This window comes from Gobius niger, assembly GCF_951799975.1.
Source record: "Gobius niger genome assembly, chromosome: 12".
Lineage (NCBI taxonomy): Eukaryota > Metazoa > Chordata > Actinopteri > Gobiiformes > Gobiidae > Gobius > Gobius niger.
The window spans coordinates 24711876-24728183 of record NC_136863.1 but is presented as its reverse complement, the minus strand read 5'-3'; the positions used below and the strand labels follow the sequence as shown (position 1 = coordinate 24728183).

The 16308-nt window shown below is 41.4% G+C and overlaps 1 protein-coding gene across 2 annotated transcripts; it reads left to right on the top strand.

Moving 5' to 3' along the window:
• The first annotated feature begins 127 nt into the window (after positions 1 to 127).
• rfwd3 (ring finger and WD repeat domain 3) lies at positions 128 to 14913 on the top strand. 2 transcript variants are annotated; one of them, XM_079567721.1, is made up of 13 exons: positions 128 to 326; positions 1609 to 1865; positions 5065 to 5321; positions 7166 to 7218; positions 7548 to 7745; positions 7963 to 8054; positions 8218 to 8332; positions 8404 to 8641; positions 9478 to 9628; positions 9963 to 10139; positions 10258 to 10472; positions 12286 to 12500; positions 14639 to 14913. In XM_079567721.1, the coding sequence occupies exons 2-13, from the start codon at positions 1609 to 1611 to the stop codon at positions 14780 to 14782; spliced, it is 2112 nt and encodes a 703-aa protein (XP_079423847.1). In that variant the 5' UTR covers positions 128 to 326; the 3' UTR covers positions 14783 to 14913. The 2 variants fall into 2 exon arrangements, with proteins under 2 accessions (XP_079423847.1, XP_079423846.1); XM_079567720.1 differs by lacking the exon at positions 128 to 326 and adding an exon at positions 780 to 1076.
• Positions 14914 to 16308: the final 1395 nt, after the last annotated feature.

Genomic DNA, 16308 nt, shown 5'->3' with positions numbered 1-16308 from the left:
TGTGGTAAATTTGTACTGAATGACACATTTACTGGAGAGAAAAAAATAAACTGAGTAAAAACCAAAAAATAAACAAGAACATTGATCCATTGAAAAATATCTGTTCTAAAAACCACGCGGTGACGTCAGTACAGGATGGGGCGGGGTGAATGGACGGGCGCCGGGAGATTCGAGCCCAACTAAAATGTGTCCTTTCGGCAAAATTAAATCTTAAATACGAGTCGATATAACGGCAGTTTGTTTTAATAGTCTTGTGACTATGAGATTTATCAATACACACTTTCAGAGGGTCATCTACAGCGGTTAAGCCTCCATTTTCTCCCAAGGTAAGCGTCCCTCGGACCCGCGAAGTTAGCAGGTCGCTTAGCTACCTTTGCTAGGATCTTTGGTGCTTCTACCCACTCAGTGCAAGCTACAAGGTTGAATGAACAACGGAAATGTTTTAATGTAATGTTTACTCAAACTATTAATCACGTCATCTTCTAAATTCATAATGTTATATAATTGATGCATTTATTTGTGCATCGTTCACTGTAACAGTCTTTAATTAAATAAGCCATACGTATGTGTGCGTGTAAATAATGCATATGTTTAATACGATTGAACTGATAAATACTTGTAAAAATGAAGTAAAATAACCACAATACATGCGACGCTTAATGGTGTTTGCCCGTGCGGTGTTGCCGTACTCAGGATGGCAGCCTTATCTGGGCATGCGCATGAGAGAGAGAGTCAAATCAGGTGGCGAGTACATTACAGCAATGCTACAAATCTGGCAGCTACATAAACAGCGTCTTGCGCTGTTAAAGGTTGATATTCGTTTTCAACAACAACAAAAATGTACCTCGCTAGCAAAGTAACTCGGGTGCAAATGTTATGCAGTAGATTTTTAATGGCTTAGAATTGGCTTCATAAGAAGCTTTGTTTTGCTGCGAGGCCACAAAATCCTCGGTCTGTAGTTCTGCTCCGCGGCCATTGCGTTGTGTTGTATTTACACTATGAACAATATCAAAGAACTCACATAAATGGCTGGCTTTTGTCATTCTGCACGAACAACTGGTAACATTCCATTTGCAGTAAGTGATTGTTCTGTGTCGTGATGAGTGACTCTGTAATGTACAGATACCGATGATGCTTTATTTTTTGCTACAGTTACAGATCTCTCATCTGACACACTAAGTTTACACGTTACTGAAACTGAATGCATATTGAAAAATAATAGCTGTTTAAACTTAATGCCCCTTGAGGGTTTAATGATGATCAAGTAACCTCTCATTGATTTATTTGTATCACCACCACCTGGCACTGCTATTGTTGGCTGCAAATAATACTTAACCATGTGATGATGAATTATGCATAATAATAGACTGAATTTGAAATGGCAAAATTACGTGGAATCTGTATTTCCCCAATATGTTTCCTCTCTTCCAAATGTGCTGCAAAGCTAGACCTCTTTTGCATAACTGCATACTACCACCAAATAACACATCACAATATTGATATTTTATTTTGTGTCAACCTAATACCAACTATGTGGGAATGAAAGTGATTAGATAGCTCAACTACTTCAGCCTTAATTAACTGTATTAAGTTTTTGTACAATTCTAGATGGAGGCGATGGAGGTGGATTCTCCGCCTGAGGTCCAGCCCGATGGCAGCAGCGGTGTCAGAACGGGAGCTCGAGCTGGAGCAGAAAACACAAATGAGCCCTATGTGGTGTCGGACTCGGGCAGCAGCACAGAGGTGGAGGAGGAGGAAGGGGATGATGTGAGGAGACCGACTCGTCCACGACTGCCTGCCACCTGGGCCTTCAGTCAGAGAGCAGCAGGTCGACCTACAACCCTGCTCATGCGCAGGAGAATAAGGTGACACTAATATGCACCCTGGCCAAACCATGAAATCAGTTATTTTCCAATCTATCCAAAAGAGAATGGAGGGCTGCCCGATATTATTATTATTGCAATATGTCACATTCACCTAAAAAAATGCGTATCTATCTGCTAAGTAAATAGTAATAATTATATTAACATAGAATTAACAAGATTGTATAAATAATATAAGATGTTGATATGGTAGAGGGCTGTCTTTTGACTCAATTATTTGTATCTTGGGTCAAAATGCTGAGGCTTTTACTATAGATTAAGGGATAGACCAATTATTGTCCGAGCCGATTTTTAGCGCCGACATAGGCACTTTGGTATGGCCTTTTTTTAAATTGGATAATAAAAGATAAATTAAAACAGGGTTATTTTGGTTCTGGTGCACCGCCTCTCTGTCTGCTGTCATTGCTCTGCCTCCAGCATTGTCCCACGCACAGCACCATCTGATCTGCTTGGATTAGATGCTCCAATGGAAGCTGTGCATGCACGGTGCTCACGGTTCAAGCGTCTTGCAAAACAAGCTAGAAAGTTTGCCCCAAGTGAGTGCGTCTTCAGTGAAGTCTCTACAGTTTGTGACTCACTGGAGAGCACGCAGAACAACTGTTTTTACACCACTACCTGGTGGTGCTCAATTGGGACTATTCAAGTTTTAAGTTATTTAAATTTGAAAATGTTGCAAATCTTTTCAGTTGTTAAATAAATATATGTGTTAAGTTAGGGTTGCTCGATTATTGAAAAAATAATAATCACGATTATTTTTGTCATTATTGAAATCACGATTATTCAAACGATTATTTGTTGCCTTTCAAAAAAAGTCTTTATTTTATTTATATATTTATTCATAAAAAACTCTACTGAATAGTTTCTGTTTCCTGAACAGTCATAAAAGTACAAATTATTTCAAGTATGCCCCGATTAAAGGAATAGGCCACCATTTTTACATACTGAGATATGTTCTTACCTAACCTTAGCCAAGTTAATATATATCCGTCTGGTCTTTGTCCGTGCGCTGTCACGCAAACGGAGCACATACGCAGCCTCTCCCACATGTCATATTGCTCCAAAAAAGCTCACGATAGAAGCTACCAAGCTCTTCCACGTGTTCCCTATTTAAATAAAGTTACGTGAAGTGTTTTCATGCGAAGTATATTTACACAGAAATGTAGCATGTCGATTTTATAAGCAGATAAAAAGGGGTACTATAAAAAGAGGCGTAATGATACGAGGAGCAAAACGTCCACGCAGTAACTCCTAAAGACTCCCCCCGCTCACTTCCGTCAATAGAAGCTGCGTGACTTGTAGAGAGCCTTTTACAACAAGCAGAAAATATATTTTCGGAAAGTGCTTGCGCATTCCTACCTCATGGTAGAGGTCCTGAGTCCTGTGTCGTCGTCCGGGGTGAGTTGGAAATCTGTGAAACATTACTACACTATATACTTTCTGCTTGTTATCACAGCCCGGTACGATGCACGTAAAAGGCATTGTTCACAAGTTATTGACACTTCTTCAACTGTTCTCTGCTCGCTCTCTACAAGTCACGCAGCTTCTATTGACGGAGGTGAGCGGGGGAAGTCTTTAGGAGTTACTGCGTGGACGTTTTGCTCCTCGTATCATTACGCCTCACAATATAGTACCCCTTTTTATCTGCTTATAAAATCGACATGTTACATTTCTGTGTAAATATACTTCGCATGAAAACACTTCACGTAACTTTTTTTAAATAGGGAACACGTGGAAGAGCTTGGTAGCTTCTATCGTGAGCTTTTTTGGAGCTATATGACATGTGGGAGAGGCTGCGTATGTGCTCCGTTTGCGTGACAGAGCGCACGGACAAAGACCAGACGGGTATATATTAAGGTGGCTAAGGTTAGGTAAGAACATATCTTAGTATGTAAAAACGGTGGCCTATTCCTTTAAGGAAAGGTCTCTGTTTCACACCTGCCCCCTGCTGGCCAGCCCTCACACCTGCACAAGTAAACTGAGCAACGCGGCCTGATGACATCATCACACAGCACTGTTTGTTTTTATGTCAGGCAAAAGCATGAGCCATGGCACATGAAATGCGAAGGGAAAATAATCCCAGCACCATGAAATAATGCAAGTCTGCTTTGCAAAAAGATTACAGAAAAAAAAATCCAATTATGCTAATTTTGTAATCGTTTATTGTAATAATCGAAATTGTAATCGGATTTCGATTAATTGCACAGCTCTATGTTAAGTAGTGATGGGCAAAAAACTCAGAAGCTTGTACAGCTCTTCCGGAAGCAGATTGCTTTGAAACACTGTGTCAGAGCCTGTTTCGGTAACAGCTGGTCACGTGACTGACTACAGTGTCTATTGTCTCAAAGTGCTTCACTCTGTGAGTTGCGTATCAGTGTCTCAAAGCGGGTCATTGCCGGTGCTAGACCAGGGATGTTTTCCGGTCCATACAGCAATGTAAATCATTAGTGATAAATCATTAGTGATTAATAAATGTGCTGCATTTCCCATTTAACCGGGTTCATGCGGTGAAAGTCCTGCTTTTGAAGAGATACAAAAGCAGGCGTGGATGGTTGACCAGGCAAGGGAAACGTAAGGAGTGCCATCTACAGCAAATCATTTAGTGGCTAAATTAGCTCTGACTGAATGAAATTAAAAGATTGCGCATTGATGTCCAGCCTCTGAGCAGCAGAGGTGACTGAGTTGGCCACTGGAGCGCCGTGAACCACGTTACAAGAAACTGACTCTTATTTATCGGCCTATGATTGATTTGATCATTCAACGGCCACAAGCCTGTTTGAGTCTTCTCTTGCACACGATTGTGTTGGTGCTTTTGTGTTTATGAGAAGTCGCAATAATAAAGTTTGTTCACAAGAGGTCAGTGTTCAAACAGAATCAAACCGCTCAGAGAGTTTGAAGCTTACCAGACTTTTTTGCCAGGAAGACCTTGAAGATTTACGGCAAATGAATATTGGCTCCAAATATCAGTTATCGGCCAGCATGACTACTAATAATTGATGTTGCCGCAGAAAAAAAAACTATCGGTCTATCTCTTCTCTACCACAGATATGGTCAAAACAAATACTGCAGTGCTTTGTGAAATAATGAACAGCAAACATTCAGTTTTTAGTTTAAATTTGAAAAACAGAGATGATGACTGATAAATAACTCTGAGGCATTCTTTCCCTCTGTGTGCCACCTTCAGACAGGGCCTGAGAGTGCACTACCCCAGTCAAACGGGCGCTCCCTCCAGAGGGTTCCCTGACTTCCTGCTCCGAGCTCCAGCCGCCAACGCTGCCGACCCGGAGTCCGGCAGCACGACAGAGCTCAGCGAGTCTGACGAGGAAGAAACGGCTCAGCAAGGACCCCCGGCCCCCGCTGTTCCTGAGGCACAGCAGCCTGCCCCCCCTGCCAGCCCGCGCCTCAGTGCAACAGTCCCACAACCTGCAGCACAAGACCCAAGTGAGTCTGGTTGTTTTTACATTATTGATTGACTGCGGAATTCTTCCGCAGTCAATTATTGGTTTTCATGTTCTTTATTGATTGACTGCGGAATTCTTCCGCAGTCAATTATTGGTTTTCATGTTCTTTATTATTATTCCTCTTCCATCTTTTTCCCGATTTTCTAGAGCTTTCAGCACCTTCATGCTTTGTGCAATTTATGCAAGTTATGCATCAAAACGTTCCGCATGTTGAGGAGAAGGGTGCTATTACTTTTGGGACTTCTGCAACTTACGGTTTTTCCGCAATCGGCCAAAATGTCGGAGATTTTTCCCATTGACTTATAATGGGGCTGCCGCAAATCCATGCTTTTCTGCACTTTTTTCTGCATTTTCTGCAATTTCTGCACTTTGTGCATGTTCAGCTTATGCAACTTGTGGGTTTTGAGAAAAAATTGGCCTTCTGGAGTTTTCCAGTTTTTCTATACGGGAGTTTGAAATTTTTGCATTGGTGTGTATGTGGACCTGTCGCATTAGTGTGTATGGGGTGAATCCAGCCAATGGGGAGACTCCAGGACTTTCAGCCATTTGTGCAGCTTCTGCCATTGAAGCACTGAGGCCATTTCAACAGTTTGACCAGTTTATGGAATTTTAAAAGTTTATGCAATATTAATAATTTATGCAAAGTAACAACTTTATGGGATTTAACCAGTTTATGCATTTTAAAGCGTTTATGCAATTTACATAATTTATGCAAATTATCCTATTCATGCATTTTACCACTTTTTGCAGTTTATACAGTTTATGCAGCATGACATTTATGCATTTTACCAGTTTATGCAAATTTGGTTATGCAATTTGAAGAGTTTATGCAATTTCTGCATTCGCTTCCCGCATTTCCGCAGTCAATCGCAATGGCGCAGCCATTGCATTTCTAGTTATTATTCCTCTTCCATCTTTTTCCCGATTTTCTAGAGCTTTCAGCACCTTCATGCTTTGTGCAATTTATGCAAGTTATGCATCAAAATGTTCCGCATGTTGAGGAGAAGGGTGCTATTACTTTTGGGACTTTTGGGACTTTTTCTGCAATCGGTCGAAATGTCGGAGATTTTTCCCATTGACTTATAATGGGGCTGTCGCAAATCCATGCTTTTCTGCACTTTTTTCTGCATTTTCTGCAATTTCTGCACTTTGTGCATGTTCAGCTTCTGCAACTTGTGGGTTTTGAGAAAAAATGGCCTCCTGCAGATTTCCAGTTTTTTTTATACGGGAGTTTGAAATTTTTGCATTGGTGTGTATGTGTGAATCCAGCCAATGGGGAAACTCCAGGCCTTTCAGCCATTTGTGCAGCTTCTGCCAATCAAGCACTGAGGCCATTTCAACAGTTTGACCAGTTTATGGAATATAAAAGTTTATGCAATATTAACAATTTATGCAAAGTAACCACTTTATGCATTTTAAACCGTTTATGCAACTTAAGAGTTTATGCAATTTACATAATTTATGCAAATTAACCCATTCATGCATTTTACCACTTTATGCAGTTTATACAGTTTATGCAACATGACATTTTATGCATTTTACCAGTTTATGCAAATTAGATTATGCAAATTAAGCAATTTATGCAATTTGAACAGTTAATGCAATTTCTGCATTCGCTTCCCGCAATTCCGCAGTCAATCAATATTATTATTATTACAGTATTTGTGTATTGAATATATGGAATTAATTTAGCCTTACCTCAAGAAAACGCAATCTGTATGTGTTAAGATGTCATCTGAAAGCCATCAATAGGCATGAAAATACTTAAAACTGAACTGAGCAGTACATTAGAATGCCTTTAATAAATGTGTGTCTGTTTTTAAGGCACCAGCTCAGCACAAAGCTCAGAGAGGACAGAGGCAAGTCAAGGTGCCGAGGTAAGAAACTGTCTATCACTAGGGTTTCTATGTCACCAACGTAACCTCTTGTTGACAATCTATTTTACTTGGCCAATGCAACAGGCCAACATGTATCAAAGTCCGTTGAATCGATACCGCTGGACCTTCACTTGATTTAGACGGACAAAGGTTTATATCACTGTATTATCTCCACTCTCGCTGACAAAAAACTTTACATGTCTATGAGTCAGTGGCCTTTCATTAATCAGCCTCGTCGCTTCACTTTCTTGGGACTGTGTTCAGTATTTTTTATTCAATGAACATTTTTTTGAACAGTTTGTCTAAGTGTACCTCATTTGCTTCGACAGGCAGCTCTGGCAGCTCCAGGCCCGGTCCAGTTCCTGCAGATCGAGGAGGGAGAGGGCGAAACATGCACCATCTGTTTTGAGCCGTGGACCACAGCCGGGGACCACAGACCCTCGGCCCTGCGCTGTGGACACCTCTTCGGCTTCACCTGTATCCAGAGGTGGATCAAATCGGCTGGTGCAGGTGCTAAATGTCCACAGGTAAAGTGTGAGGCTGGCACATACATGACATCATACTGTATTACTGTAATTTTGAGCACAGATCCTTCACAAAGTAATTCAGCGTGCTTTATAGAGACGAGGGTACAAAGTTTTAATTCCATTATCTTAACACAATTGTATTTTTTTTACGGATTTTTTAGCACATGTTACATAGCCAGTTTAAACCAGAATTACACATTTACTTCTGTCTCCACAGTGCAACAAAAAGACAAAGCGGTCAGACATTGTGAAGCTGTATGTTACAAAGCTTAGGGCACTGGACAACTCTGAGCAAGAGAGTTTAAAGAGGTAAGTGACAACGTTACTCTATACATAGATCTATTTCCAAAATCATTTGGCAAAAAATAGTTCCTGAAGTAAATATCATGTTTTAAATAGATACTGCTCTGATGTATTTGAAAATAAAATAACAGATCATGTCCTGTGTCAAGTCAAATGTTTCTTTCCTCAGAGCGTTGGAGCATGAGCAGTCTCTACGGAGGAAAGCTGAACTAGAGTCTGCTCAAGACAAGCTCAGACTTCAGGTGGTCACCAACCAGTGTGGGCAGATTCAGAAGGAACTACAGGTACAGAGAGCTTTATTTGAGCAAATCTGTTGTTTAGCATAAACTGGATCTTCCACTCTCTCTCTCTGCAGGAGTTGAGGGCCTTAATGACCCAAACAGGCGGCTGCTCAGTCCCTTCTGCCTCCGCCTCTTCCTCCTCCCAGCTCCCTGGTCAATCACAGAGACCAGACGGCTCCAGACCGGGACAGTACAGTTTCTCCAAAGCGGTGTTGATATCTCAGGCCGGAGGCTGCAGGGTCATGGCTTACTGTGAGCCTCTGAGCTGCCTCTTGGCGTCTCAGCCCTCTCCCCACTCCACGCTGGTCCCAGGTCAGTGTGCGGACATGAGTGTTGGGGGTTTGGAAAAACAAGTACTGTGTTTTATGTTTTACAGTCAAGATTCAGTTTCTAGAGAGAAACCAGTCTAGACTGGGCTCGTCCCATTGTGGGGCTAAGATCAAGCAACAGCTGATCATGAAAACTACTTCCTGTTTATTGCCAACCTTTTATCAGTTTCACATCTCTACTCCACTTCTTTTTTAACAACTCATCATGCTGCAGTGGATATAACTACGTGAACATTCTTGAAGCGGGTGTCCAATCGAAAACAGTTTTTGCTACAAAGCTAGCTTGACTGGTCAGCGCTTTGATAAATGACATATTTATGTTGATTACAGTTTTAGGCTTAGGGGGGTCAAGGAAGCGACCTCAGTCATCCAATCAATGCGTAGCACCTCCTTTACTCAACCAGAGGTGGTCCCTCATTAGAGCGGCTTTGATAACCATTTGGGCACAGAACAGTTCAGTTTAGGCTTTGGAAAACACCCAAACCGCTCATCTCACCCCATGATAAGACTCCTTAAGTGTCATATCAAAACGTGACACACATTTGGCCTTGACGTGCTGTTGATATACTGTGACATTACTTGCATTCCCTTGGTTGGTACCAACTGTCCAAATTTTGGATTAAACAGCAATTGCTTTGAAACTAATATTGGAACAAGTTCTGCTTTTATTTATCTGTCTGTCTATCAATAAGCAAGGTATGGTTAGCTACATATGACAGTGACAGGCCAAAGACCACCCACTCTCACCACAGTTGACTCATTCTGTGCTACATTTTGGTTAACCACTAAAACCTCTCTCGCCTGTCTCTTCTGCCGCAGGTTGCGGAGTGAAAAAGATGAGCGTCGTCAACATGAAAGCCAGTCAATACGTCCCCATCCACAGCAAACAGATCAGAGGCTTGTCATTTAACAGACAGAACGACAGTCTGCTGCTGTCCGCCGCTTTGGACAACACCATCAAACTCACCAGGTACGTGCACTTTTCTTAAGACTTCTTACGTCAAAGTTATCCACAAAAAGAAGAGAAAAGCGACACAATGTTCTTTGATTTAAATTTGTTGACTTTGCATCACAGTAATGTCTGGGCGAGAGTCTAAAACTATTTTGGCAAAGCAGAGTATGGATTGGCTTTTAATTCCGTACTTTACTGCACCTGTCCATAGGATATACTGCCTTTGATTATTTAAGGAATTTTTTGAGACTAAAACAAGCTTTGCCAGCACATCTTGATCACTATTTCCTCCTCGAATACAACGATAAGCCATGTCTGATTTCCCTGATTGTGTCTGTTGTATGTGGCCCAGCCTGATGACGAACACAGTGGTGCAGACCTACAATGCGGGCAGACCGGTGTGGAGCTGCTGCTGGTGCCAGGACAACAGCAACTACGTGTATGCCGGCCTCATCAACGGCTCCGTGCTCATCTACGACACCAGGGACACCAGCACCCACATCCAGGAGCTGCAGCCGCTCAGGTCCAGGTGCGAGACGGAGAAAGTTTATGGGGGATTAGTAGACTGCCATTAGTACCAAGACAGGAACACCTACATTTTTGATCATCTAGTACATCACTGTGACCCATGTATCCCTTTGCCTCAGATGTCCCGTGGCCTCCCTGTGCTACGTGCCCCGTGCTGCCTCCAGCTCGTTCCCCTGTGGTGGGCTGATCGCGGGCTCGCTGGAGGGGGGCTGTTTTTGGGAGCAGGTGAATGAGACCACCTACAGACCCCACGCCCTTCCCCTGGAGACCTCTGGCTGCACCGACATCCAGGTGGAGCCTGAGAGCAGGCACTGTCTGGTCACTTACCGGCCAGGTGAGGACTTTTTGTTGATGTGTTAGAGGCAGTGTACGGATTTCAGCGAAAGCCTTTTGAGATGTCCAGACCACTGGGAAAGATTATCCGTTTCTACATTCCTTTTGGAGTGTATGTGCTACTAGCAGAGGTGGGAGCAAGTCACTAAATGCAAGTCTCGAGTCAAGTCCAAGTCGTGAAGGTCCAAGTCCCAGTCAATCGGTCATGCGCTCAAGTCAAGGCAAGTCTTGCTTTAGCCGGCAAGTCACCTCAAGTCACAAACGCCAGTGTGTCTACTTTTCAAAATGGTAAATGGTCTCAACTTATATAGCGCTTTTCCACCTATTAGGCACTCAAAGCGCTTTACAGCAAGGATCCACTCACCCATTCATACTCTCATTCATACACCAATGTACGCAGACACTGGGGGCAATGTGGGTGAAGTGTCTTGCCCAAGGACACGACGACAGTGTACACTTTCAGGAGGTGGGAATTGAACCCCTGACCTTCCGATCATGAGACGACCTGCTCTACCATCTGCGCCACCGTCGCCCACCCCCTTTCTACTTGATATTTTTACAGGAGCAAAAGAAGCTCATATCGTTCTTCTTTTACAACAACTTGCACAACTCAATATTTACAACAATTGTTTGTTACAATTGTTGTAAATATTACTGGGACAGCATTTTAAGGAAGGGGGCCCGGGGGGCCGACTTAAAAGAAATGAAGCAGAGTCTTTTAAACATGAGCTGCTTTTCCCTGCAGTCTGAAACATAAATATAAAATAATATTTTTTTATTTTTGTTTGTCTCTGGCAGTTTTTCCGTCAGTGGTTCCCCTGTAAATGCCCCAGCCCCTGTATACTCGGATTCGCCCCTGCTCAAAATATATTCCGCGTAGTTTTCAGTCCCGCTGTCACTGGGCTGTGTGCGGATGCGTAAAATAGCCTCTAAATGCTGTAAACTTTGTGTGAACGCCTTAAAACATCGAAAAGCCCCAAGATTCCTGTTGATTAATCAGCTCTTACGCATCGTTCTGGAGGCCGTCTGTCTGCGCTGTAGGTACAGTCCATTGTTTCAAACGTTTTCCTGTCCATAAATCTCCTCCTCTTCACTGTCTTTAGAAAACTTTTAATGCATCCAAATAAACACGTTGTATTTTCTCCTGCCTCTTCGCGCTGTATTGATTAGACGCTCCGTCGGTAAACCGAACACGCATGTGGCTAATTACCATATGTAAACAACGATGCTCTGCTTTTACAAAATTAATCCTGATCTTTCGACAGTTTCACTCAAATAAATAATAACTATAAAGTCACAGCAAGTCATTGAGAGTCATTGGCCTCAAGTCCAAGTTAAGTCTCGAGTCACAAACAGCAAGTCCCGAGTCAAGTCAAGTCTTTTTGGAGCTTTGGTCAAGTAAGTCTCAAGTCCCGAAAATTGCGACTCGAGTCTGACTCGAGTCAAGTCATGTGACTCGAGTCTTCCACCTCTGGCTACAAGTACTGGGAAAAAGTACTCAAAAGTCAAAAGTGCTGAATATGTGTATGAAATAAATACATGTAGCTTTTTGATTCATGGTTTTGATTCCTTTTGAAAGTGTCTTAGTTTTCCCAGTTTTGTCCAAAAATAATTTTATAGAATTTCTGGTCATGAAATGTCATTCTATTTTATTATTCAAAGCAATGAATTGTCTAACATATGTTCCGGAAAAAAGTGGGTAGATTTGTTGCAACCAGCCACACATGGCAGTAATGTTTTGTGGTTTCCTGCCACTTGCCAAGTAGCTTTTCTTTCTCCTATGCAAGTTTAACATGTATCTGTTCCTTGTTCAGGCCGTGCTAACCCCACCCTCCGCTGCGTCCTCATGGCTCTGAACCGCACACCTCAGGCGGACTCCAATGACGCCCCAGTCTGCTCCTGCTCCCCTGTCCAGAACTTCAGCGCTGGGACGTCCTGTAAACTGCTCACCAAAAACTCAGTCTTCAGGAGTCCTGAGGGATCAGGGACTCTGGTGTGCGCAGGAGACGAGGCCTCCAACTCAACCATGGTCAGTGTTGTTCACCACTGCTGTCTCTGTAAATGTGCTCTTTGGTCTTCTTCTGACTGCTCAGTCTTTAAACTAATGAACAAAAAATGATGGAAATGAAAATGCTCATACTTAGAAAGAACTCACATTACAAATGTATCCAAAAATTATTCTTGAGGTTCAAGGCACTTCTCGAAGTGCAGAGTTATTTTTAAAGCTGTGGTAATCTTGTTGTAGAGTAAACTTCACTTGGCACCATAGGGCTACATTGTAAAAGCAACATTTGTGAAAGAGAAACCGAGTCTGTGCGCTTTGGTGTGTTAAAATTAAGTCATTTTTTCTCCAATACAAACCAGGAAGTCAGAGGCTAAATTAGCACAGTATTAGCATGGGTCCGCCCTTTTCACGTCTCAACTATGTCTCGCTATGAAATCCGACTGAGATAACAAGCAGATTATGGGCTGCAGATTATAGGCTACAGCTATTAGCTATGAGTATTTCAGGTAGTGCAGTTATAAAGCAAGATAACTCGAGTACAAGTAAAAAGCGCTGTACTTCCAAGAAGTACAAATAATTCTGCTTTTGCTTCCTTTATTCCTAATCCTAGGCATCCTACTCATTAATTTTGTCTGTGTTTTCTTCACTGCTGCTGTCTCTAAGCTGTACAATTTAACAAGTGTCACCACTGTCTTGTAGGAACATATTTTTTTCTTTCATTCTGGCACCTACAGTAATTCTGGCATCTAATTATATCATGCAACACATCTGCCATATCTCAGCTACACCCATTATCACTCGCTTCATTGCCTCTTTCGTATCTTCTTTTCCACTCTCCCCTCTGCTCTTGACTGTGAACAAAAAGACAATGCGTTATACCACACAATAACCACATCTGAGTCCTCACTAATCTCCACAAAGTCCTCAAATCTAAGCTTTCTTCTAGTCAGAATAAAGAATTACGAGCCTCGGCATCTTAGCGCGCAGGTCAGGTGGCACAGATACCATCTCTGTCTCCTCTTCCGCCGCCAGATAAAACTGGAGTGGAGTGATTCTCAATTGTTCTTTGTCCGCTGTTACCGCCTTACCCTCCTTTGTTCACTTACTGTATCATCATGTTATCTCTCACAAGCAGTACTGAGCAAAACGTCTTCAACAGATATTTAAGACTGAGCTGGAAATGAATAAAGTTCACTATCACTGCATGCAGAAAGCACAGACCTCTTTTAAGGCTATCTCTGAAGTGTAAAATGGTTTTCTTTTAAAAGTTTGGTCGAATTAGGACGCACAACATATTGGCAATTTATCATTGTTCAATATTCTGACTGCGATTCTGACTGACACTCTTTCTGCTCACACTGCCAAAAATGAAAGTGCACGGTAACTAAATTCAGATTTATTCATGTTTTTTCAAATTCAGAAACGTTTCAGCCTTGTTGTATAGTTGTATAGTTGTTGAATAAGAAAATTGCTTACAATTTTTGTTAAAATTTAATTGAACATATTTTGGTGGAATGGGTTAACTGAACATTTTTATTACAACTTTCAAGAGTATCATTTCTGTCCATGTCACCCTGCCTTTCACAGAATATTTTAATAAAGGGTTCTCTTTGTGTACTTGTGTACAAACTATGGGCCAAAAGGGTACTCAAAAGAAAGCCACCCATTACCAAATAAAAACGACTAAACAAAGGACTATACCACAATAAAGCCGGGACTAACTTTGAGTCCTTGACCCAATATTTGTAAATACACTGGCAACTGACCAAGCACAGAAAGAGTAGGCTCAATTAATTTGCACAGTGCATACATTATTTTAAGAAAAATGATAATGCTGCCTGAACTAAATCAAAATAACCTCTAGGCATAAATAATATTTTGGGAAAATTATGTAACGTTTGTAATGTAAATGTTTCTTCCAAATGCTGATTGTTTGCAATTTTGTCATTTTAAACTCAACATCCAGAGTATTAACATAAAATTGACTACCAAACTCAAATCCCATGCATTTCAGAACATGTTTATAGAGCTCTACACATAAGCCCCCTCGACTGAAAATGAAAATAGCAACTCCGACTTGTTTGCTCTCATCTCAAATGACATTTCTAACACTCCATCATTCCCCCCTCTCTCTCTCTCTCTCTCTCTCTCCTTTCCTTCAGGTGTGGGACGCTGGCAGTGGCGTTCTGCTTCAGAAGCTCCCGGCCGACCTCCCGGTGCTGGACATTAGCCCTTTCTCGATGAACGGCGAACACTTTTTGGCGTCGCTCACGGAGAAGATGCTAAAGTTGTACAAGTGGGAGTGAACTGGAGACATTCCCAGACTCCAGGAACTGCGGGAGGGGAAAAAGTAATGCTGCTAAAGCTGCTCAAGTTTACACATTTCCAAATCTTCAACCAGGAGCGGAGTTACACAAAATGATTTATGTTCAATCAGAGCTCACACACAAGTCACATCGGGGCGTCACACTTGAATTGAAATTGCAGTTTGAATGGTCAAAACGCAAAGACTGCAGTTATTTAGGCAGGACTGACAAGCTTTGATTTTGAAATGCAAGAGAACGCAAAACTGGCACATGTGAAAAAGTGAGAAGTCTGTTTATTTAGTTTCTTCAATATTTCAAACATTAATTTCTTTTAAGTGAGATTATGATACCTTTGTGTCTACATTTAGCTTTGACATATGTCTTTTTTTTCCTTTTTTGTTTTACTTGGCACAGACAGACTGTACTATCAAGCCTATTGACATTGGGACTGATTGACAATTAAGACACCAAAAAAGCAGTTAAGTGGGTTATTGTCAGATAAGTCATGTAAAATCTATTGGTTTTGTGTCGACACGGGTCACTTATGACTTGCATTTAGCTCATTGTTTGAATGCTGAATGATTACACAATGTTTGCAGTGTAATCAAGGATGTGTTCAGGAAATGTTGGGCATTAAAGTGTTTTGGACCAAATTTATCATTCGCAATAGGACTACAAATTATTATACATGTAGTGTTTTTCTTTGGGATGTTATACACTTCCATTTCAAATTGACATATATTTCTCCTTTTTGTTTTCTATGACTAAACAAATCAGTGGTGTAGTTTTAGAATGCAACAGATAAACCGGCAAAGAATGAATATTGAAATCGGTTATATAATGTTCAAAACTCGAGCCATCTTGGAGCTGCTTAATTGTAATTTTAATGCTTGATTTTAATTGTCACAAAGCCGTGCGTTTTCAACTCTGTTCCTGGTTGAACTTCAAGTGCCCATTTATGGACTTCCTGTTTTTTTTTTTAAAAAGGAAGTTGTGTAAATATGTGGTTGTTTTATACAGACCTGTTTGTGTACAACTTAAATGTTAATAAAATCATAGGTTATTTTTATCAAAAGCTGTTTCTGCATCGTTCTGTCTTCACAAATCCAATCAGTTTTAAAGCAGGCCTATATATAGCAACAGTATTGCTTGTTATAAAAGTCACTAGCATATAAGAACACAAACGTAAAAAATGTTTGCTTTGCAGGCATCGTTTCATACTCTTCTACCTGACTGCACATCCTACAGTGATTCATATTAATCTTTGACATTAACCTTATATTATGAAAGCAATCTCTATGGTAAGCTTCAGATTTCGCTTTCTTACACTTTCAAGAGGCTTCTAAAACACATGCTAGAGCCTTCTCAATGTGAGAGGGCAGCAGGTCTACCCTGAGCTCCACCACTTCTCTTGACACCTCGTCTTTTTGAATGTGTTTTTTTTTTTTTTTCACCATTAAGAGAGAAGAAACTTTTAGTCAGATCATTGTCCACAGCAAAACAGGCACATTTACCAAATGTGTTTG